This window comes from Sceloporus occidentalis, unplaced genomic scaffold, assembly GCF_023333645.1.
Source record: "Sceloporus occidentalis isolate IW3139 unplaced genomic scaffold, rSceOcc1.0.p SCAF_1, whole genome shotgun sequence".
Taxonomy (NCBI): Eukaryota; Metazoa; Chordata; class Lepidosauria; order Squamata; family Phrynosomatidae; genus Sceloporus; species Sceloporus occidentalis.
In genome coordinates, this window is record NW_028316981.1 from 160464973 (window position 1) to 160488479 (window position 23507).

The window sequence follows — 23507 nt, forward strand, 5'->3', positions numbered from 1 at the left end:
CCAAAGCTAGCTGCTGTTCACCTTGCCTGTTGCAAGGAGGCACACATGGCTACAGAAGCTGCTCTAGAAGATTGTCAGGTGGAAAATATCATTGAAAAATTATGTAAGGTGTTGGGGGAGATAAAAGAGCAAGCTATATTTGTCTCCACAGCAGTAAGACCCATTTAGTTCAATGGCACTTAGTCCCAGATACTCTACAGTAGAGCTATAGTATAATAGAATGGTAGTGAAGAAGCCCACTTCAATCCTTCACTGAAGCTGAGCTAGGCATTCCTAGCAAGGGTCAGGCCAACTGATCCAATGTAGGACCCTTCAGTTGTTGGGGCACCCATATTATGGGCTTTCCCTCCAGCAAAACCTTCAGGACCAGACAGTGTACAGTATCATCTGGCAGACTTCACCTGGGCGTATAAGAAAAATGGATAGAAATCCATTTTGTTTCTGGTCTTAGTTTTGGGCTGTGTTCTTGAAAATGGCCTGGTTCTCCTTTTTCTTTGAATTTCTTCTAATTTGGCTCTTTGTTGCTCTTTTTTGGAGCTGTTTCATGCAGTACCAAATTGTTTTGACTTGTGGCTTATTTATTAAAGATTGCCAGTTGTGTTGCTGGTTATGACTTCCTGGACAGACAAGTTAAAGGCAGATTAGTAAAACACCCAGCACTCTAAGATAAGAGCAGTCTCAAGGTAGTGAGTGCGGAAAGTTTGTGGCCTGAAGACGACCACTTCCTAAAGCCTGCTGGCTTGTATCAGCTAGAATTAAAGGTTAGGGGCAGGTGGGTGATTTAATCCCCATTGTTTCCAGTGAGAGGAAGTTTATTACACAAGCACTTGGGATGGCATAGTTCACCTCTGATTTAGGGCATGTCCCAGGAAGGGTGCAGGTTTTGTGGCCTATTTCTGGTCCAACTGTAATGGAGGTGCACCCATGGAAGTGAAAAGCTTTTCAGATGTCCAGGAATATTAATATTTGTTAGGCTGAAGCTTCTGAGAGCTAAAGTCCAAAACACCTGGAGGGCCAGTGTTTGGACATCACCGGTTTAGTTATTTCATTTGTATGCCACCTTTCTCCCAAAAAGGGGTGCAAGATGGCTCACGGATAAAACCACTTAAAAAAATTAAAATGATTATAATTGTTTCATCTCACTAAAAAGAATATAAAATTACATTTAAAAATATACAAAAGTTAATGGAAGTTGTTATATTATGATAGTGAACTCAATGTGTAAAAGATAAGTTTATAATTACATGGAATGGATAATCAAATTGTTAGAAATTTTATAAGGTATGTTTTCAAAAAAATTAATGATTGCTACAAAAAGTAAAATACTACTCTGTGTGTGTTGATATATTACAAACATAACTAAAACATACAATTTTGCTCTTGGTGTTCAGAAGTGGTTCTCAGTTTTTGGCCCTCCAGTTGTTTTAGACATAAACCACTACAATTCCTGACCATATTGTGACTGGGGCTTCTGGGAGTTAGTCCAGCAAGATTTGGAGGGCCAAAGGTTCAGAACCCACTGGTTTGCAGCAGCTCCCTTAGCTGTCCTCACTGAGTATCTAAGATTGTTCCCTTGAGTAGTCACAACAAAATGGAACCTCTTTCAGAGAGGGCTTGGGCTGTTCAGTGCCATTGATAATATCCTTTCCCCTTGAGCAAAATCCATTTTCAACTCCTTGGCCTGCTGCAATGGGTGTTTATTGAGGACTGTATTTCCTGGTTCCTTAAACTCCTTTGACATCAGCTTGCTTGTTTGGTTTGATGTTTTTCACCCTCCCACATTGCTTGTGTCCTGCTTACCTCTACTGAGGGCAGCACAGCAAGGGAATATGCAAAGGAGTAGTCAAGAGTCCAGTCGAAGGGTCACACAATACCAATCAATCAGCCATAGCAAAGGACAGAGGCAAGAGCGTAGTCACAAAGGAAGTCCAGAGGTCAGATAACTTGAATCCAAAAGCAAGGAATACAGGAACAACAAAGCCACAAGACCGGTTGTTGGCTGTAGAGAACCTCTGCAGCTGGAGGTCTTTTAAAAGGCCTCTGCTCCTCTCAGCTGAAACCCATTAGCTCTCCTCTTGGCTTCTAGCCTGGAAGACCTCCTCAAGGACTCCTTGACCTGCCTTCTCTCCACAGGCCCTAGCACCTGCAGCCTAGAGCTTGTTTCTCCCCCTGCAGCTTCCTGAGCCTACTCAGGGACTGCTGATCCAGGCAGCCCCAAATCTGCCTCTGTCTCAGCCTCCTCCATGTCTTCAGAGTCTCAGTCCTCTGACTGTGCCTCTAAGTCAGGCCCAGGGCAGTCCATGACAGCTTGTAATTTTCTCTTCTTAGTTTCACATCTCCTTTTGTTTCTATTTGACTGTGAAACTGGTAAGAGTTTCTTACCTCTCATGTTACCACAGAGAGATAGTGGAAATGGAGCTGAACTTCATTGCATTCCTCCAGGTTTATGAGACTTCCACACTTTTTACTGTGCGCCCTTCATTTCTGTGGGGTGCGGTCCTGAAACCATCAAAATGACTCTGTGAAGCCTAGTTGTAAAATCTGCAGGTGGAATGGGAATTATCTAGTTTGGATTTGGCCCTGCAACACTGGTAGAATCTACTACGTGATGGGATGCATTTTCACTATTCTTCCTTTGTTTTGAATGGATTTTTTTTAAATGTGAGTGTAATCCATCTTAATGTACCCTCCTGCCCAAGCTCATCCCTGGCATGAAGGCTCACTGCAACCCATCAAGTGTTAGATTGTAAGGCTAATGATCTCCCTCCACAGTAGTCAGACTTTTCCATCTTCCCTAGAATCCTGGATCACAAATTACTTATCCTTGCAACTAAGGAATGGCCAGGGAAGAAGAAGGAACAAGTAGAGCTTGGAAAAAAATATTTTTTTGAACTACAAAGTTTTCAGAACCCAGCTGTAGTCCCTTTTCCAAGTAACTTTTCCAAGTTCTGGGAGTAAGGCCCATTAAACCTCATGTTGCTTCTCAAGTAAATTAGTGTTGGGGATTAGACAACTCTCCAGGAATTGTTGAACTGCAGCTCCCAGCATTCCTCAGCATTGCTTGTGCTGGGTTAGAGCTTCTGGAATTACAATCCAGTGACATCTGGATTGTGATTGATGCCCACCTCTGGGTTAAATGTAGGGTTCTGCTAGAGGTTTTTTTGTTGTTGTCTGCCTCCAAGACATTTTTTTACTTATGGTGACCCTAAGGTGACACTATCATAGGGTTTTTTCCTACTAGAGTAGACCCATTGAAATGAAGAGAATTTGTTAGTCTCAACTGAATTAATATGCATCTGATGAAGTAGACTGAGTGTACAAAAGCTCATGCTACAAACTTGGTTTTCTCATTTAGTCTCAAAGGTGCTATAAGATCCCATGGTAAACTAAATTCAGTCCCTCTGATTGCAATGGATCTATTCTAAGCAGAACTAATGTTGAATTTATCCTAAAGGATGTAAGTGTGAATCTGAATGGGATTTGTTTATGACATATTCCCTTTACCCCCCCCCCTCCCAAAAAAAAGATTTAGTAATACAGTACAAATATTTGAGGAGATAGAAATATAAATATTGCACTTTCTTCTTAGGTTGTTGAAATTCTCTTAATTCAAAATTATCTGCCAACAATAAACTGGTACTGTTTTTGGTAGTCTTTTAATGTCTTGGTTCCCTGTAGAGGGACTCCTCTCTAACTTCTGATGTTCTGACTTTCTCTCTTTAAGGGTTGTCAACAGTGTGGAGCCTAGGACTGACTTCTCCCCAACATGGCCCAGTGGCAGCAGATCCAGTCGTTGGACAGCGTATATCTGAATCAGGTGCATGACCTCTACTTGGACAACAGCCTGCCCATGGAAGTGCGACAGTACCTGGCATACTGGATTGAGGAACAAGACTGGTAATTTTATGGGATCGCTGCCTAAAAAGGAGACTTCCACCTCCCTTCCTCTGCAACTGGTCATTTCTTTCCTCCTATAAGTATTGCTCATAGGAGTCCATAGGGATTGCTTCCCATGAGATTGCTTTTCTCTGATATTTCCACCCAGTGATTCTCAGCCCAAATAAAGTTAATGTCAGCTTATTGCATTCTGTTATTATTGTCAGTCTATCTTTCCTGGTCTGCAAAAACTAAGACAACAACAATACTAGAATGCTATGGTACTATTACATTAAATGAAATACAGTTATTAAAAGGCGAGGGAAATGAAAAATGGTTCCAGAACACAGTGAAATAGGCAATAGCATCCCCTTGCTTTTGGCCATTGGTGGACGTGTGAAAAAATCAGCCTTCCCAGGTTATATAGTAGAAATAAAAATGGGAGGGGTGCAGTCTTCCAGGCTCTTTGTGGAGAGTAGTGTAGCACCCTTACTCCTTAAGAAATGGCTGACATGTTTTACTTGGAATCTGGTGCATCTTTAGGGCAGGCAAAGACCTTTTTGTGTAAGCAGGCATTTAATATGTAATTACTTGTAGGGAGACTTCTTATTGGTGTGTTGGCTTTATTTATTTATTTTGTATACTTTTAAAGTAATTTTATATTGTTTTAAATATGATGATTATAATTATTCTACAAATTGTATTATTATTTTTTACTGACTTCATTTGTGAGCCACCTCGAGTTCCACTCTGGGAGAAAGGTGGCATTTAAATGAAAGAAAGAAAGAAAGAAAGAAAGAAGAAAGAGCTGTGCTGCTGGTGAAGACCTGTTTCATCCAGTTTTTCCTTCTCACAGGGAGTAGCCAGAAGTCCCAATGGGAGAAGGGAGCAACTATAGCCCCTGAATAGTGCTTCCAAACAACTCATATGCAGAGGCATGCTGGACATGATACATAGCCATGATGACTAGCAGCCATGGGTAGCTTTTGATGAAATTGTCTGAAACAGCAGTTAGTGTAACATGGAGATGGGCAACTTCAAATTTGGGCCCCCATGATTGAGCATGTGCTGCACAAAAGGCTAAAATACAACAACAACAATTGGAACTGGCCAGAATTCAGCTTCTGGTTTTATTCCTTGGGAAGGGATGTTCTGGTTTTTTGGGGGGAGGGGGACTCTATTAAATTACCAAGCCTTCATGTGTGGAGAGGCTTTGGGGAGTTTCATGTGGCCAATAGGCAACACTTCCCCTGACTCTGATGTAGTGGTTAAAATGTTGATCTGGGATTTGGGAGATTGTGGTCCAAGTCCCCATTGATCCATTAATTTCATTGGGTGGCCTTAAACCAGTCATGCGCCTTTAATCTGTATTCACAGGATTGTTGTAGGGTAAACTCGGACAGAGGAGAGCCATGCAGAGCTCCTTGAGCCTACTGAGGGAAAAGTAACATATAGAAATGTAACTAAGAAGTCATTCCCTTTCAAGGCCCTCCCAAGTTCTTGGCTAACTTGCTAGCAGAGGATTCTGCAGCTGAACTATGTGCTGAGTGAACCAGGACTTATTTGGCTCTTCTGAATCTTCCACCATTCAATTTAACTAAATGACCATGGGTTCTAGTATTGTGAGAGAGGAAATATGGCACTTTGTTCTATAACAGCAGAAAGAGGGTGAGGCGGGACTGAGAGATCTAAAGAATAAGGAAAAATTATCTTCCTTTCTCCAATTGGATCCTGACGTTTCTGGGCTATGACTGCTTATCTGTTTGTGCCAGAATGAGGATTCTTTCTAGGAGGCTGTTTGATAGCACCAGCATTACCCTTTCCCAAGTGCTACTGGGTCTTGCTTCTTGAACCAAACTGTAGAGGGAGCTCTATAAAGTTCTAACGGAAGACTAATGAGATCACTGTGGAGTTTATCAGACTCAAGTTTTGGACCCTGCAATTGCGCTAAGGAAGTGTAAAGAACGTTGCGAAATGACTGTTTCGCACGATGTCTTACCACATTGCTTGCTTTTCCGTCATTTCCCCGTAACGTTATGTTAGCGCTACAGTTGCGCTACAATTGCACGAAAGTTGCGATTTCCGTGATGTGAAACCATGCATTGCAGAACTATTTACTACACCAGCGCTTTCCTTTTGTCTTTCGCATTTCGCAACAACATATTTGCGCATGCGCCTTGGAGGTTTTGGTGGCATCCTGACCTTTGTGCTTCCGGGGGGGGGAGAGGGGAAAGGGTCTGGAATGGATGACCCCTAGGGGCCCCTTTCATTTACAGCCTACTAGGTGTTCATACAGGACAGAGGAATGGGGCTGGGATGGATGACCCCTAGGGGACCCTTTCATTTGCAGCCTCCTAGGTGTCCATGCAGGACACCGGAATTGGGCTGGGATGGATGACCCCCTAGGGGCCCCTTTCATTTACAGTCTCCTAGGTGTCCATGCAGGAAGGAGGAATGGGGTTGGAATGGATGACCCCTAGGGGTCCCTTGCATGTGCAGCCCCCCAGGTGTCCATGCAGGACAGAGGAATGGGGCTGGAATGGATGACCCCTAGGGGCCCCTTTCATTTACAGCCTATGAGGTGTCCTTGTAGGAAGGAGGAATGGGGCTGGAATGGATGACCCCTAGGGGTCCCTTGCATGTGCATCCCCCCAGGTGTCCATGCAGGACAGAGGAATGGGGCTGGAATGGATGACCCCTAGGGGCCCCTTTCATTTACAGCCTACGAGGTGTCCTTGCAGGAAGGAGGAATGGGGCTGGAATGGATGACCCCTAGGGGCCCCTTGCATGTGCAGCCCCCCAGGTGTCCATGCAGGACAGAGGAATGGGGCAGGGATGGATGACCCCTAGGGGTCCCTGGCATTTGCAGCCCCCCAGGTGTCCATGCAGGAAAGAGGAATGGGGCAGGGATGGATGACCCCAAGGGGTTCTTTACATGCAAGACAAGGCCACCCCCCCTCCAAGGGGTTGTCCTGAAAAAGGAAGGCCACCGGAAGGGAATGGGGTCAAAAAGCAGCCCAGCATCATGGGAACTTTGCAATCAGTAACTTGAGCGTTGCGTTGCGCTGCTGCCTACCACACCAACCATTTTGCAACAGATTTCGCGAGGATAACGGGAGACCATGGCCTGGCTTCCCTTTTTGCCCGCAATGCCCAAAAAGGGGAGGAATGACGCTTAAACTACGGGAGTGTTGCACAATGGGCTCGCATAGAAATGAATGGCGTCTGGAAGGACGTCACGCTTTCACGTTATTGCGCAACGTTGGTGACGCTAACATTGCGCGATAGGCAGGAAAAATCGCCAAAAACTCGCGTCTGATAAACCTCTGTATTTCCACAGATACGAGTGGAGCCATTTAGACACTTCTAATATGAAAAATATCCTCTTCATCAGTAAATTTGCACCAACAAGTATGAGGCCTCATAACCACCTAGACAGTGGCCAAGCAAGCTGAGCCCCTTGGGACATAGCAGAGGCTTACTCTTCCTCGTACTTTTTGACATCACCTCTAATATTCCTTCCATCTGCATGAGTGCTCCCTGTCTTCCAGTATTTGTATCTTTGTTTTGTGTGAAAAGAGATCTTGTAGCACCTTTGAGACTAAATGAAAGAAAGAACTTGGCGGCATGAGCTTTTGTCAACTTAAGTCTACCTCCTCAGATGCATTTTGTTTTTGTGTGTACAAGCTGAAGTACCACTCTTTATCAACCGTTTTCCACCTTTGTGTCTGTTTTAGGAACAGAGTAGCACAGTCAGATCCCTCACTGGCCTGCTTGCTTTTCCATGATATACTAACTCTCCTGAATGATCAACTGGGGCGTTTAGCATTGGGTGAAGAAAACAACTCCAACATATTGCTCAAACACAACTTGCAACGCTCCAGAGCTCATCTCCAGGTACAAGCATTACGTGAATGGTGGCGGGATGAGGGAGTGGAGAACCATGAATTGAGGGGTCTGAGTTGAGGAGAATACCATAGCATGAGATGCAGTCAGCCTGCGCCATCCATGGGTTAACCATCTGGAGGTTAGAGCATCCATGGATGGCCATTATCATCAATGGCAGTGCATGCACCCAGACACGCTAATGTGGTTCTGCGCACATTGGTATCCATTGACAATAGTGGGACCTGAGGTCCTGTGTTTTTTTGTAACTGTGGGTGGATGGGAGAAGGCAGAGAAAGAGGACGTTTTGGAATTCATCCTGTACAGGACGGAGAAATGGAGGATATGTCCTGGAAAAGGAGGGCATCTAGGAGGTTCAGCCCTTGCTGAAATCAGGCAAGTTTATGGACCAGCCCTGTCCTCTTTCTCTCTAGTGTGTGTTTGTGTGTGGTTTTACGGGAGTTTGCAAAGGGAAACCTCAACCTTCTTTCCTCTGAAACAGCTTCTGGGGCAAAGAAGATTTTCCTCCCTGGTTTCCCTTCCATCTCTGAAGCATGTGTGTTTGTGCACTTAGGAAAATGACAGTTTGGAGCATGTGCAGAAAGCATATTTCCAAGCTAGCTACAGAATTTGTCCTTATCCAACTGAAACCCAAATTCACATTCAACCCACTTTTTTGCCTAAGTAATGTGCTTTTAACCCCTTTTTGTGCTCTGTGTATGATAAGCATTAGCAAATTGGCTTGCTTTTCCAGAATGCCAGCACTTTAACCATTTTTGGGATGGAAGCACATAGGTCACCGTGTAAAAAAGGTCCTCTAAGAGTTTTAAGGTGAAAAAATGTTGGAATTTTGGGGGTCTTAGATCTTGCTCTACACTGGAATGCTGCTTCCTCAAAACTTCTGTTAAATTCTATTTTGTCTTTTTGGCCTTTAGGCCGAAAGAACCTCACTTTTTCTTAGAAAGGGGTGGGGTACATGCAGTCCCTCGACTACCGGAAACCCCCAGTTCCCTTTTGCAGTCCTCAGTTCCCTCTCTGAGCACCCAGGTGCCTTGACCCCCCCCCCCCAAATTTTTCAAAATTGCTGGAAAAGTGTACAAAAATGCCTTTTGAAGGACCAGTAACATTTTAAACATCTCAAATTCCCTAAAAACCCAGGGTTTTTTAAAACTGAAAATTGGCTGAAAAAATCCAGTAAGCCAGAAGTTGACTTCTGATCACTTCTGGGGCTGATTTTCAGTTTTATTTTTCACAGAATCCAGCAGATGAAGCGCACCACAGGGGTGAAAAGTGGCCCTTCTTGCAGTTGATCATCCTTGTCATAAAAGATGCCCCCAAATGCAGCTCTGGTGGATCACTGTGGCTACAGAGTGCAAGTGGTTGCTGCCAACACATTGTGTGTTGCAGGAGGGAGACAGTTCCCATTTTGTACCTTCCCTTAATTCTAATGCCATCTAGATTTTTTGAACTTTTATTCCCATTAATCCTAGCCAGGATAGCCAGTGGTCACAGTATTGTGGGAATTATAATAATAATAATTCAACACTTTCTAGAGCACACCTGGCCAAGGAAGCCTAATTTACAATATAAAGTTTGTCTGCTGATTTTCAGAAAAAGTCAGCTGAGATGGAAAAGAAAGTACTATATATACAGTGGTGTAGTAAAATGCCTTTGAGGGAGGGAATTGAAAATGTTTCCAGTCTGTGGATGGTTGAGTCCATAAATACAGAGGGCTGACTGAAACCAATTTAAAGATCACAAAGTACTTGGGGTTTTGTCTTTAGTTAACAAAATTTGCAAAACATTTGGATGTGTGGATGGATGCATAGGTACAGTGGGCCCTTTTCTTATGTGGGGATCCGTCCAGGAGCCCCCCCTCCTGCGTAAAGCAAAAAGTGCATTTGATCGAGTCCCATTTGATATAATGGGGCTTGTGCTCGATGAGCGGTCGTACGTGCACGCCATGGGCACACACACCATTTTCCTTTTTGCTGAGCAGCTTCAGCTGCCTGTAATGAGTCTTTGTATGGTGTATAATCACCAAAAATGACCCTACTAATACAAGTGACTTTTCTTCCTCTTTCATAGTACTAGAGCAAGGCATTATACATTGCAATTAAATGGTAGTTGAGTCAGGACAGTTAATGAGAAGTATTTGATTCAAAGGACCTGGCAAGATGATGAAACTGACAGTACCTAAGTATCGGAGAGCACAGCTACTGTATCATACATTTATATAAGGGCTTTTAAACTGTGATTTTATTGGGAGAGAAGCGGCATCGGCAGTGATCACACAATGCAATTTCCCTCCCATTTCTGTCCTGTCCCCCAGCCTTCTCTTCACATTCACAGAGGAAACCTGTGAATGAGCTACCGATTGTGCGATGCCCCAGGTGCAAAAAGCCATCCCAGGGCATTCACGTGATTTGCAGTCACATGGTGTTACTGTTTGCTCCTCCCCACTTTCTCCTCTTCACGATTAAAATTTTATTCTAAGGTTTTTGCGTGGTTTTGGAACAATGCAGTTTTAAGTTTGTTTGTTTTTTTAATTTAAAAATGTTAAATGGGAGCTGCATAACAAAAGTTGAAAAAAATATTTAAAAATGGAGAAAGGCATGCCAGGGAGTGAAGTGGATGGAGGTAAGGGACAGGACAAGAAAGGAGCGTGATGGGGGCAGTATATTTATATTCGGAAAATTCAGAATATAAATAAATTATATTATTATTATTATTATTATTATTCATATCAAACCATTTAAAATTTTAAAAAACACATAAAATTGTTATTAATATCTTCATTCTTCCTACTGTCTTCTTTACATTATATACTATTCATAATTCTACAAAGGAATAATACTATTAATTTATCACTAATTCATTTTTTTCTTCCTTCCTCAAGTGCTCCCTTTACCAGAACCTATTATCTTCATATTACTCTACCCTCCAAAATTGTAACTCTTCCCGTGGAGGTAAAACACCTCCCTCTTTTACTAAAACCTTTTGTACAAATATTTTCCATATTGCTTCAAAATAATTTCCTTTCATTATTCCTTTTTTTTAACCTTAATTCCACAAGTTAACTTATCATTAATTGTCATTTGCCATATCTTTTTATACCAATCTTGTATTTGTAGATCTCCCTGATCTTTCCACTTTTTTGCTACAATTAATCTTGCTGCTGTTAATAAGTTTGTAATTAAATCCTTCATAGCCTGGGTGCAGTTGATCTTATCATATATAGATAATAGTGCTATCTTTGGACAAATTTCCAAGTCAATTTCTGTTATTTCTTTTATCTGTTTAAATACTAATTGCCAAAATTTCTTTTCAGGTAAACATCCCCACCACATATGAATATAAGTACCAATTTCTTGGCAGCTCCTCCAACATAGCCTTGAATAATTCTTATATATATTGTTTAACCATACTGGTGTTAAATACCACCTCCACATTAATTTATAATAATTCTCCTTTATCCGTATGGATAAATTTTTTAAATGGCATTGATTCCAATTTTCCCCCATTCTTGAATATTTATTATTTGTGCTAAATCCTCCTCCCATATTATCCTAAGATATTCTTCTTTCTCATTATATTTTGATAATAATTTATATATTTCACTTGTAACACCTTTTAAAATTTCATTTGCCTCCATACTATCTCTTTGCCTAATTATTTGTTCAAATTTTGTATGTTCTCTAAATTCTATAATTTTCCTATTCCAATTTGTTGTCCATTGTTCCAGTTAAATACAATTAAACAAAGTTGATTTTAGACTTAGTAATTTCTCCTTTTATTTTCCTTTATCCTTCATCCATTCTTTTATCCTGTATATTTCTTGTTTCCTGAACTCTTTCTCTAGTTCTTCCTTTAGGTTTATTAGAAAGTTTTTAACATTACAACTTGTATTAATGGTGAGATAGCAGGCATTATTTTTTTCTTTGTATTTTTTCCAAATCTCTAATATATTCTTTAGAAAGGAGTTTTCTATTTCTTTCATAGTAAAATTCTTTTAAAAATATATTTTCCACTTCTTTCTCTATTTCTATTGTTTCCATCTCTAACCAATCTATTTCCCCTTTCTCTGTAATTCCATCTATGATATATCTTAATTGCTTTGCGCTATAATATCATTTTAAATTTGGGAGCCCCAATCCTCCATCTTTTGGGGGTTTATACCAATATATTTTATTAATCCTCACTTTTTTATTCCCGTTACAAAAAAGTATTCACTAATACTTGCTAGTTTTTTATTTCAGCGTCTGATATTTGTATTGGTACTGTCAGCTCTTTTCAATACATCCCTTAAGCTTAATACTGTTTCCTCTTTTCTTCCCTACTTTTTTCCTTTCATTTGACTGCTATAAGACCACATTTTTCATCCTTCTTCTTCAACTTATTAGCGAATTCATTTTCTAAAGTGCCTACTTCTTGCTGGCCTTTGAATATCAGTATAAGAGCAATCACAAAGAATTCTGGTATTTCTTCAAGAATAACTAACTGGTGCTGACTTTGTAGATATACTTGAAAATAGACCCTGTTGAATTCACTGGTAGTAACTACCAAATAAACAGGGCTAGGATGGTGCTGTGTAGATTGATGGGAACTTTATGAATACTATTGCTGCTGCTTCTGATACTGTTGTTGCAGCTGGTGTTGTAGTTGTGGCATAAGCTTTCATGGATGAGAGCCCACTTGACTATATGGATAAAACCTTCTCGTATATGCTGGGGTAATGGACAGATGGAAGTTCAAACACACATAGGTATAAAAAGAGAGGTGGTGAAACCTGACAGCAAAAGACTGAAATGTGAGAGGCATATATTTATTCTGCTTGGGAAATCCACAAGGTTGCATGTGAATCATCATGGCCTGTGGGTTGCTATGTGGACAGTGCCCTCCTCTCTCCTCAGTGTTGTCAGCAGATCATGTGAAAAGTTCGTATGTGGATGCAGTTGCAACTTTTAATCTATTCTTACCTTCCTTCCAGGCCCTGTATCAAGAGCGTCCTGAGCAACTGGCCAATGTCATTGATGGTCTGCTGAGGCAGGAGCAAGCTATTTTGTCGGCTGCCTTGGCTGCCTCTCAGGTAAGATTGGACCTTTCCTATCGAGTTCTCCCATCTTAACTTAATAAATAGATGGATGGATAAATAAATAAACAAACAAACAATTCCCCCTATAATGTCTCTTGGTTGCTTTTCCACTTTACTGAGCGTTGTCCTCTGTCCATGCTTTCATCCCCACCTTGTAATATCACACTTTTCAGCTAGTATTTATGTGCCCTCCTCTTCATCATCTGCAGGAAAAGCTGAATTGGAGTGTGGGGGGAAACAATTAAATCATTCATTGTTTATATTAGGTGTATACACATATATATTAGGAAATGAGTAAATAAGTCTGTTGGTAGAATAATTAATGAAAAGATAGACAAAATGTATTATCAGTCTGGCTTCACACCTGGCTATGGAACAGAGACAGCTTTGGTCCTCTTGGTAGACCACGTAAACAGGCAACTAGACAATGGGGAGTTTGTCCCTGTTGGTTTTTCTGGACTTCTCAGTGGCTTTTGATACCATCAGCCATGGTATCCTTTTGAGTTGCCTCTTTGGGATGGGGTTCAGGGGCACTGTTTTACAGTGGCTCTGGTCTTGCCTGGAGGGGTGGACTCAGAAGGTGGTGTTGGGGAATGCCTGTTTGACACGATGACTACTATCCTATGGGGTATGTCAGGGCTCATGTGTGTCTCCCATGCTATTTAATATTTACTTGAAAACACTGGGAGAGATCATCTGCAGGTTTTGGCTTCAGCAGGCTGATGATACACATCTCTCTCTCCTTTCTATTGGATTTCAAGGAAGCTGAGTCTTTACTAAACCAGTGACCTCTGTCAGAAATGGACTGGATAACAATGAACAAATTGAAAATTAATCCAGACAAAACAGGGGTGCTCCTGGTCAGTTGGAAAGCAGATCAGGGAATTCTGGATGGGGTTACACTCCCCCTGAAATCTCAGGTTCATAGTTCAGGTGTGCTCCTGGACTCAGACCTGAGCCTGGATGTCCAGGTTTCAACTATGGCCAGGAATACATTTCCACAGTTAAAACTAGCATGCCAGCTGTCCTCATTCCTTGAGAAGTCATATCTTGCTACAGTGGCACATGCCTTGATTATATCCCATTTGGACTACTGTGTGAGGCAACACTTTGGAAACTTCAGAAACATAACTCTGTCCAGAATGCTGAGGCCAGACTGTTGATTGGGTTTTAGTTACAGAGATTCTGTCACTCCCTTATTGAAATAACTCCATTGGTTACCAGTCCATTTTCAGGCAGAATTCAAAGTGCTGGTTTTGACCTTTAAAAGCCCTACATGGGTTGGGTCCAGACTATCTGAAAGACCTTATCTCCTTCTATAAGCTAGTGTGAGCTTTCAGGTCTATATGGGAGAGCTTTCTCACAGCTCCACCACTTTTGCAGGCACTGTTGGTCAGGACCTGGGGAGAGCCTTCTCTGTGGCTGCTCCCAGGCTGTGGAACTCCCTTCCGTAGGAGGTCTGGTTGGCCCCCTCTCTGCTCTCTTTCTGTCAGCAGTTGAAGATGTTTTTATTCAGGAAGGCCTTTGAGTTTTAATAATGGAGTAGTAGTAGTTGTTGTTGTGTGTGTGTGGTGTGCTGTATTTTTAATATTTTAATGGAAATTATGTTTTAAATATATATTTAGTGTTTTTAATTGCTTTTAATTATTTTTAATAATATTGTTATTTAACTTTTATAATGTTTGTAAAATAATATTATTGTAAAGTGACTTGAATCTCATCCTGTGAGAAGAATGGGATATACATTCAATAAATAAATAAAATAGCATTAAAATATCATTATCACTCTGCATGGGTTTTGTTTCGCAGATCTGATGTGCTTTCCCATCAGCACCATGGACTTCAATCTTTCTTTCCATGAAAATAAATAGCTTATGAATCTCTCTCTCTCACTCTGAGGACTCAAGCCTAGCTGCTAAACCGAGGGTGGAATTTGTGCAGTGCATGGGCTGCATGTGGTGGTGCCCCGGTTGCCCCAGCCTAGCTATGGGCCTGAAGCTGAGACTAGTGACAGGGGCAGTATCTTAGTGGTGAAGATGCCAGTTCTGATGACTGTAAGATAAGAAGTGACAGGAGCAGTATCTTAGTGGTTACCCCATCATGCAGCATTCAGGCCGCGAACTTCCAACCTTCTTATCTTGCAATTTTCAGAACTTAACAACTAAGATACCACATCCCACTTTACTTTATCTTTACTTTAACTGTGGCAAATAGAGTGGCAAAAAGTGGGTCTTAGTCCCTCCTGGGAAAATGGTGGTGGCAACTCTTTGGCACTTTCTCTCAAAGGAGTGCCAAGAGGAATTGGGGTTTGAAGGATTTCAATAAGACATTTATGTATGTTTGTCTTCTTTTCTAGGTTAAAATCAGGCATAGTTCTCACATTAAAGTTAAAGGGTGTAATCAGTGCTAACGTAGCTACCATTTTCTTTGCTTTGTCTTTACATTCTTTCAAAATGTGTGCATTTTCTTAGCCTTGGCTGTGCCTGGTCACCTCTCTTATACATCACACAGCCACCGTTTATTGTACTTCCCTCTTCATTCATCCAGTTTTTAGGATGAGCAGAAACAGTTAGGCCTTTTGGAATTTTCTAAGTTGTTTGATATTGGTTTTTTTTGCTTCATCCTTTGCATCCTTTGTTACGTCCCCCTAAGTTTTACCTTCAACTTATCCATGGGTCATAATTTTGGCTACAAAACCTGCCCTCAACTTATACATAAGATCAACTTATAGTCGAGTATAGGTTCGCCTTAGGGTTACCATAAGTCAGAAACCACTTGAAGACACACCACCACCACAACAATGACAATATATGGTTATCTCTTCATTTGCTGTGCTCCCCAGGCTTGAAGGTGAAGACTCTCAAAGCTGACTGACTTTGAACTTGAGAAGCCAAGGAAAAGGTCTAGCAATAAGTCAGTTATTTGTAGTTATATCACTTTCAGGGATTCAGTTCTCCAGTTCTTACAATTCATAGGTTTGTCTTTTTATTTTGATTCTGATACTATTTGAAATGGATTTACAAATTGATTGGGCTTTCAAGAACATCCAGTATTTGAATCCTGCTCCTGCTGCTTAATCCTCTTCCCCATTATGTTGCTCAGTTTTTCTGAAATTCCATCTACTTTTGATTTACATTTAAGATTAACTATAACTGACCATTCTTGCCATACTTTCTTTAATTGTTCTTCTCCTTTACACATCAAACTGGCATTTCCTTTAAGGCCTTTCATTTACTTCAAGATCATTTGGCAGGCCTCTTTGGTTTTGTTTGTTTGTTTGTTTGTTTGTTTGTATTTGGCTTGGAATAAATATCTGGTTTCAGTTGAAGTTTTGATTTGAAATACAGTAGGTTTCTAATGGTGTGTCTTTGGTGCTGGACAACTCCTGACTCATTCTGTTGAGACTCTCTGTGTTTTCTGCATCTTTGCTGCTTCCATGCTTCTTAATTTGATTTTTCTGTTGGTGAAAATAGAGAGTTAACTGAAACTGCCATTTTCTATTACAGATTCAAATGTCATACACTATCATCATAAAATTCTCTGTGTGTGCAATAAAAGAAGGCTGGTTGGTCTAAGAACAAGAGTCTTTATGCCTTTTGATATAGAACTTCTGAGCCTTATATGTTTTCCCAAATCTAATATTAATATCTGGTTAGCCAGCCTATCTACTTTATTTTTATCATTGCCTTCTATCATTCTGCATTTCTACATTGTGCTGTCCAGTTTTCCCCCTACAGCTGTGGCTTTCAGGCTGTATTCCAGAAAATACTGATCTTCAGTGTTAGAAAATCAGTAAAAAGAATCATCGAATCATAGAGTTGGAAGAGACCGCAAGGGTCATCCAGTCCAACCCCTTGCCATGCAGGAAATCTAAATTAAAGCATCCCTGACAGATGGCCATCCAGCCTCTGTTTAAAAACCTCTAAGGAAGGAGATTCCACTACACTCCAAGGGAGTTTGTTCCACTGTCGGACAGCCCTTACTGTCAGGAAGTTCCTCCTAATGTTGAGGTGGAATCTCTTTTCCTGTAGCTTGCATCCATTACTCCGGGTCCTAGTCTCTGGAGCAGCAGAAAACAAGCTTGCTCCCTCCTGAATATGACATCCCTTCAAATATTTAAACAGGGCTATCATATCACCTCTTAACCTTCTCTTCTCCAGGCTAAACATCCCCTGCTCCCTAAGTCGTTCCTCATAGGGCATGGTTTCCAGACCTTTCACCATTTTAGTCGCTCTCCTTTGGACACGCTCCAGTTTCTCAATGCCCTTTTTTAATTGTGGTGCCCAGAACTGGACACAGTATTCCAGGTGGGGGCTGACCAGAGCAGAATAGTGTGGCATTATTATTTCCCTTGATCTAGACCAGGGATCGGCAACCTATGGCCCGCGGGCCACATGCGGCCCACTGAGGCCTAGAGACCGGCTCCAGCCCGGCCCTGCCACAGATTGCCACTGGGGCCTTTGGCTTCCCGCACAAGGGCGCGGGGCAAGCGGCGGGCAAGGGGGGACAAGGAGGAGCAAGTGGGGGCAAGCGGCGGGCAAGGGGGGCAAGGAGGAGCAAGTGGGGGCAAGCGGTGGGCAAGGGGGAGCAAGGGGGGCAATTGTCTATAGAAGCCTCAGAAACATGCATTTATATTAACATTTTTTTAAAAAATCAGCAGATTTTTTTGCGTGTCTTCCATATTTTTTTTAAAAAGTGTCCTCCATTTTAAATTTTTGTCCTACATTTGCCCTGGTTTATTTATTTTAAAAAAAGTGTTGTTTTTTTTTGGCTTCGGCCCCCCGAGTTGTCTGAGGGACAGCAACCCGGCCCCCGGGTCAAAAAGGTTGCCTACCCCTGTTCTAGACACTATACTTCTATTGATGCAGACTGAAATTGCATTGGCCTTGTTAGCTGCCGCACTGCACTGTTGACTCATGTTCAATTTGTGGTCTACTTGGACTCCTAGATCCCTTTCACACGTAGTCTCGTTTCCGCCCTAAGTGGAGTACCTTACATTTCTCTGTGTTCAAATTCATTTTGTTAGCTTTGGCCCAGCTTTCTAATCTATTAAGGTCATTCTGAAGTTTGATCCTGTCCTCTGGAGTATTAGCTACTCCTCCTAATTTGGTGTCATCTGCAAATTTGATAAGTATACCCCCAATTCTGTCATCCAAGTCATTGATAAAGATGTTGAACAGCACTGGGCCCAGGACAGAACCTAGAGGCTTATGACCAAATCCTACATAAATTGTGAACTCTAGAACATACCCTTATGCAAACTGCATAGCCAGCAATCCTCGTGTAAAGGTTTTTTTGAAGGAAGAAAATCTGAAGGCCACTGGTTACTAAAAAGTTGCCCAAAGCAGTACCTTGTTTGCCAAAGGAATCTAGCTTTTGGCCTTCTGTTATATGTTATAGATTCCAGTGTATTTTCTCTTCCTTTCCCTGCAGCCAGTAGTGGAACCCCCAATGGATGCTCTCATGACCTCTAGCCACCAGTACAACATTCAGAACAGGCTAGCAACGATGCGAAGCGCAATTCAGGTGAGAGTGCTGCAGACACAAGGTTTCGGAGTAAGTAAAACAACTTGTCTGGTTAGTCTTCTTTCTGTAGAGTGGTCTTTTATTTTTAGGAAGAAATTTCCAATGGTAAGGTATGTTAATTTAGGGTCACTTGGTTTAGCAAGCCATGGATGTTTTGCACAGCACACTAAATTTCATGTTGTTGGTACATGGAGCTCCACTCCGTACACGTCATACTAGATCCTGTCTGAAAGATACAATTATTCTGAATTGACTTCTCCTGATGTAGAACCAGAGAACCTTTGGACTTCAATATGTATTAACTGGGTTTTTTTATAGCCACCTGGAATGTTTTTGATCCTGTAGAATGCGTATAACAGTTTTAAAATAAAATAATATAAATAAGTATCAGTGTGGACACAATGCCTTCTGCCAGGACCCATGCTGTCTTTTCTTTCTGAAGAACAATCTTGCATCCCCACTGTTGGGAAGCAGGGCACAAGTGATAGACCATTAACTGGATCTCAGTGGCTTGGGTATGATGTAGGTGTGGGTACATGGCAGTGGCTGCTGGTGGATTCCATGTTATTGGGGCAGTGAATCCACTCCAGATATTAATGTAAACTATCCTATGTGCTGAACTGGTTTTTGGTAAAACGTGCAGTACATTGGATAGCTCATTTAACATTCAAACTAATACTTTGTCACAGGCAGGGTCCTCCGTCCCTCACCTGTTACTTGAGTTGTCTAATTCAGCTTGCTTTGTCTGAGCTTGATACCTGGTTCTACTCCACAGGCTCTGAAAACCTCCATAGATCAACTTGAATTGCTTCAGGACACCTTTGATTTCTGCTTCAAGACACATAAACATTTGGGTGAGAAACATTCAGGAGCCACTCTTGACTGGTCGTATGGTTTAGATTGGAGTAGCCCGGTTCTTTTGGTGTGTTATTAAATATCAGGGCAGACGGGAGATAGATATCTACTAGCAGATCTCTGGGTGACAGACATGTCTGTCTGCCAAATGTTTAAAAGTAGCAACCAATTCCCACATTCCACACCTCTCTGTATTGTGCTACTGGAAGGGTAGAAAGTTTGAGACAACCAACAGTGGATTTTGTGTAGAAAGTCTGTATGCTCAGGTCATTGATTTCTAGGCTTGGAATCCTTTAATTCTCTTTCAAGTCTTTTCCTCCTAATTATGTTTAATAGATTTCCTGATTCTAGTAAACCACAGAGGCTGTGAAGTCTTCCCAACTCTGTTTAAAAACAATGTTTTCTTTACAGTTGCATGTAACTCTTGCCTTTTGCCCATGGTTTCCTTGCCATGTGGGCACCTTACTTTGAGGGCCACACAGGGCCATCCTTCCTGCCCCCATTAAAAAAATTTTTGCTGCTCAGGGACACCGCAGCAGCCAAACCACGTGGCATCCCTCCGCACCAAAAAGAACCCACTAAAAGCAGGGTCTTTTTGGTTCCCGTGGCAGACGCTATGAGTGCGCCATTGGCGTTGATAATGCAAACGCAGCACCATGATGTGCGGATACTGTACTATGCTTGTGTCATCACGGTGGCCCCCATGTAGACTGGAGGCCGCCATAATGGCACCGCCGCTGCGTGCAAGGGCTTGGGAGTGTGCTGTTACTTCGCACTCCTGAGCCCTAATTTTGGCCACAGGCCACCACAAACCGGCAGTCTGTACTGGGCCTAAATTTAGAAACAGGTCTGAGGGTTAGATTTTTGTGGGTTTTTTGGGCTATGTTGCCATGTTCTAGAAGAATTTATTGCTGATGTTTCGCCAGCATATGTGGCTGGTATCATCTGAGGTTTGATTTTTGTCTTTAAATAAATCTGTACATTGCTGGAATCAAGGCAGGGAATCAGATGACTGCTTTTAAATTAAGGCATGGATCTGTCACTATTCCCATGTTTGACCTTTGCCAAGGATGTAATTCTTAGCCTATATTGCTGCTCCTTTGTACACAGTGGTATACCTATATTTAACACCCAATGTGGGTCATTCTTAATACCCCCCTCCTTTCTGCAACAATCTTTTCTGGATCTGGTGGAGCCGGTGGCCAAACGGGAAAGGGAGGCTACTTGCGTTCCTGCCAAGCCAGCAGACCTGTCAGACCCAGAAAGCAGTCCCTTCCCATCAGTGGCAGCTGCTAGGAACAGGCTGCTTCTGCTGCTCTGCAGCCTTTCTGGATCTGGTGGAACCTCTGGCTGGGTGAGAAAAGGAGGTGATTTGCTTTCTTGCCCACCAGACAGGCCAGGCCTGTAGGGAAGCTGCTTCCCACCTACACACCAGTTAACACACCCCCAAGGTGTCACCCCGTGTGGTCTGCATCCTCCACACCCTTCTAGCGATGCCTCTGTTTGTGCACTTGAAGTATCAGCACGAGTGCTCCTGTTGTGCCAAAGCAGCCATAGACCATACCCCTTGCAATAGGAAGCATCTCAATCACAAGTTACCTTCTGCTTGCTGTCGGTTACTAGTAAATGGCCAGCAGCATCTTCTGGGACCTTCATGGAGTTCAGCTCTGACCTCACTAGTGGCTTTCCTTTTTAGAGTGGACACCTTCCCAGGATTGGGGAAGCTGCTTTGATTGCTCAGCCTCTCCTTCTGAACCACAGGGAACTACTTCCTCCTCCTGTCACAAAGGCAGAGGGGAAAAATCTTGCCATTAATGTTTCTCCTGAAGCCACTAATGTACCCTACTGCTGTCAAAATCCTTGTAATTCTGCTGGGAAATATGACATGTAAGGAGCACAAAGAGATGGAAGAGAATTGAGTCAGACTTGCATTTCCTAATAGGAATATCTGTTTCTTACTCTGAAGATGGCCATATAATGAAAGGCATAGTGCCCTGTGGAAATCTGTAAATTTCTTGGGCTTGCAATGCTTTTTAGCAAACAGCCATAAAGCTCTACACAAAACCATGTTTATGATTCAAAACTGTGTGTACTTCATACATTTAAAAAGTACATTTCTAAAACAAACATACAAGGGTCTCCATGTGGGAAGAAATAAAAACATCACATGATAATGGAACTGGGATGAAACAAGAATCCCAGCATGATTCTGAGAAATGCAACAAAAATGAGGCTGACAGATCCTCATTAATATATTTATTCCTCAGCAGAATTTCCTATGTGGTAGCCTGCTGTCAGAATAAATTTGGTAGCAAGCAAGGAAATACAGAAATGGAAGAGGCACATGTGACTTTGTTCCTTCATGTAACCAACTCCTGTCTTTAATGCTGTCTTCTACTGCAGAAAGTACGGTGCCTAATAATGATCCTGCTCAAGACCGAAGAAAGCAGGAGTTACAAGTAATGTTAAATAATGTGGACTGTTGCCGTAAGGTGAGTCTGGGCACCATGATTGAGTGAGAATAAGCCTCAGTGATGGCTTTGTCTTTTTGTGGCTAAAAAAGAGGCCATAGGAGCTAGTCTGATGTTTGCTATGTCCCCACCCCCTCCTTCTTGAGCCTAAACATTGAACCACTTCAGTTATCAGCAGTTCTCCCCACAGGAAGTGCTGGCCCAGATCCATGAACAGCTGGGCCGTTCAGTGACTCTGAGGGAACTGCTACTGAAAGAGCAAGACGCATGGAAAGATCGCCAGCGGCGAGCATGCATTGGAGACACCTGTGATACCAGCTTAGGACAGCTAGAGACGTGGTAGGTCCCAGAGTGGTCCTTGCTAGTGGTGCAGTTCCTCGTTGTTCTTAGGGCAGAGTAAGGACAGTACCTGCCTAGAAAAAATATTATAGCCATTTGATAATGACTGCATGTTGCAGTTATTATGAAATATTTGGGCCAATTAACTCTCAGAATCCCTCACAGTTGGCAATGTTACTTGGCACTGATTGGATTTGTCATCCAAGACATCAGAATGGAGGGCATCAACTTGACGGAAACTGCCTTTATTTCTCTGTCTACTAGAGCTTTTGAAAAGGATCTCCTGTGCCTGGTGTGCTATTTGTATTTGTGCCTCCCCAAGGCATGCCTGTACAGTCCAGTCCGTCACTTCATTAGCCAGCTTTCTTGACTCTTGGAGGGCTCCTCCCTTCCCCATCCCCACCCCCTATTAACATATTCATCTACATCCCCTGTTTGTGGTCCCCCTAAACTTCTTGATCCCTTTTGTGTACCACAGGTTCACCGCGAATGGTGAGGACCTCTTCCATTTGCTGCAGCTGTTGCAGACACTGAGGGAGCTACAACAAAAGCTGACCTATGCCGAAGATCCCCTGATATGCACCTTGCCCCATCTAGAAAAGCGACTGAAGGAACAAATTGTCTTCCTTTTGGAAAGGTGCTGGTGGGGCAAGGGGAAGCAAAGGACTCTGTTGATGAGGGCAAGGTAAAAATAGGTTGTGGATACTAATATCTTCCTTCTCTGGTCTCCAGTGCCTTCGTGGTGGAGATTCAGCCTAACATGCCTTACCCTAATCGCCGGCCACTGGTGTTGAGAGCAAATCAGAGGTTCTCTGTCCGTGCCAGGTGAGAGACATCCTTAATAATCCAACTGTAGCTCCTTTCTCCTGGTAGCCATTTTTGGGGGTAGGTGAGGCAGAGTGAGGGAGGAGAGAAAATGAAAGGCAAAAGTGGGGGGGGGGGGCAGAAAAATGACTGCATCCAAAGGATTCAGCCCCAATACAATCCTCATTAACAAACTGAACCAGCCTTTCTCAACCTTTTTACTCTGAAGGAACCCTTGAAATAAAATAATTTTTAGGTCTCGGAATTATTATATCTGTTCAGAAAGCACAAACCCTACCACTACCAGTTGCATGGGTTGTAATGCAGTGCTGTTGCTTCTCTCCAGGCTCCTAGTGAAGCTGATGGACCGGAACCATCAGATGGAGGTGAAGATTGAGATCGACAGGTAGGGTCCTATGTCAAAGAAACCTAGCCTTCAAATGTTAGAGATGGGTGGGCAGGTTGGAGATTGCCACAGCACAACTGGGAAGGAGCTGAAAGTGAACTCTCATGCACTGACCTTTCTTCCCCCACTCTTTCTGTTTCAGGGATTCTGCCAATTTGGCCGGGTAAGAGCCAGCCTTGGAAAGTAGGTGGAGAGCAATAAGCCTTTTGTGTTTGAGGGCAAAGGGTGACAGCATTTATTCATGTGTTAG

At 42.5% G+C, this 23507-nt stretch overlaps 1 protein-coding gene across 1 annotated transcript in view; it reads left to right on the forward strand.

Moving 5' to 3' along the window:
* Nucleotides 1–23507, forward strand: part of STAT2 (signal transducer and activator of transcription 2) — a 46024-nt gene that overhangs the window by 3928 nt on the left and 18589 nt on the right. Inside the window, exons 2-12 of the mRNA XM_089479259.1 lie at nucleotides 3725–3897; nucleotides 7614–7773; nucleotides 12752–12850; nucleotides 18290–18382; nucleotides 19158–19236; nucleotides 21641–21729; nucleotides 21899–22047; nucleotides 22526–22684; nucleotides 22780–22872; nucleotides 23198–23257; nucleotides 23400–23420. Of these exons, the coding sequence (XP_089335385.1) occupies nucleotides 3767–3897; nucleotides 7614–7773; nucleotides 12752–12850; nucleotides 18290–18382; nucleotides 19158–19236; nucleotides 21641–21729; nucleotides 21899–22047; nucleotides 22526–22684; nucleotides 22780–22872; nucleotides 23198–23257; nucleotides 23400–23420 (1133 nt within the window). The 5' untranslated portion in view covers nucleotides 3725–3766. The remainder of the gene's footprint in view (nucleotides 1–3724; nucleotides 3898–7613; nucleotides 7774–12751; nucleotides 12851–18289; nucleotides 18383–19157; nucleotides 19237–21640; nucleotides 21730–21898; nucleotides 22048–22525; nucleotides 22685–22779; nucleotides 22873–23197; nucleotides 23258–23399; nucleotides 23421–23507) is intronic.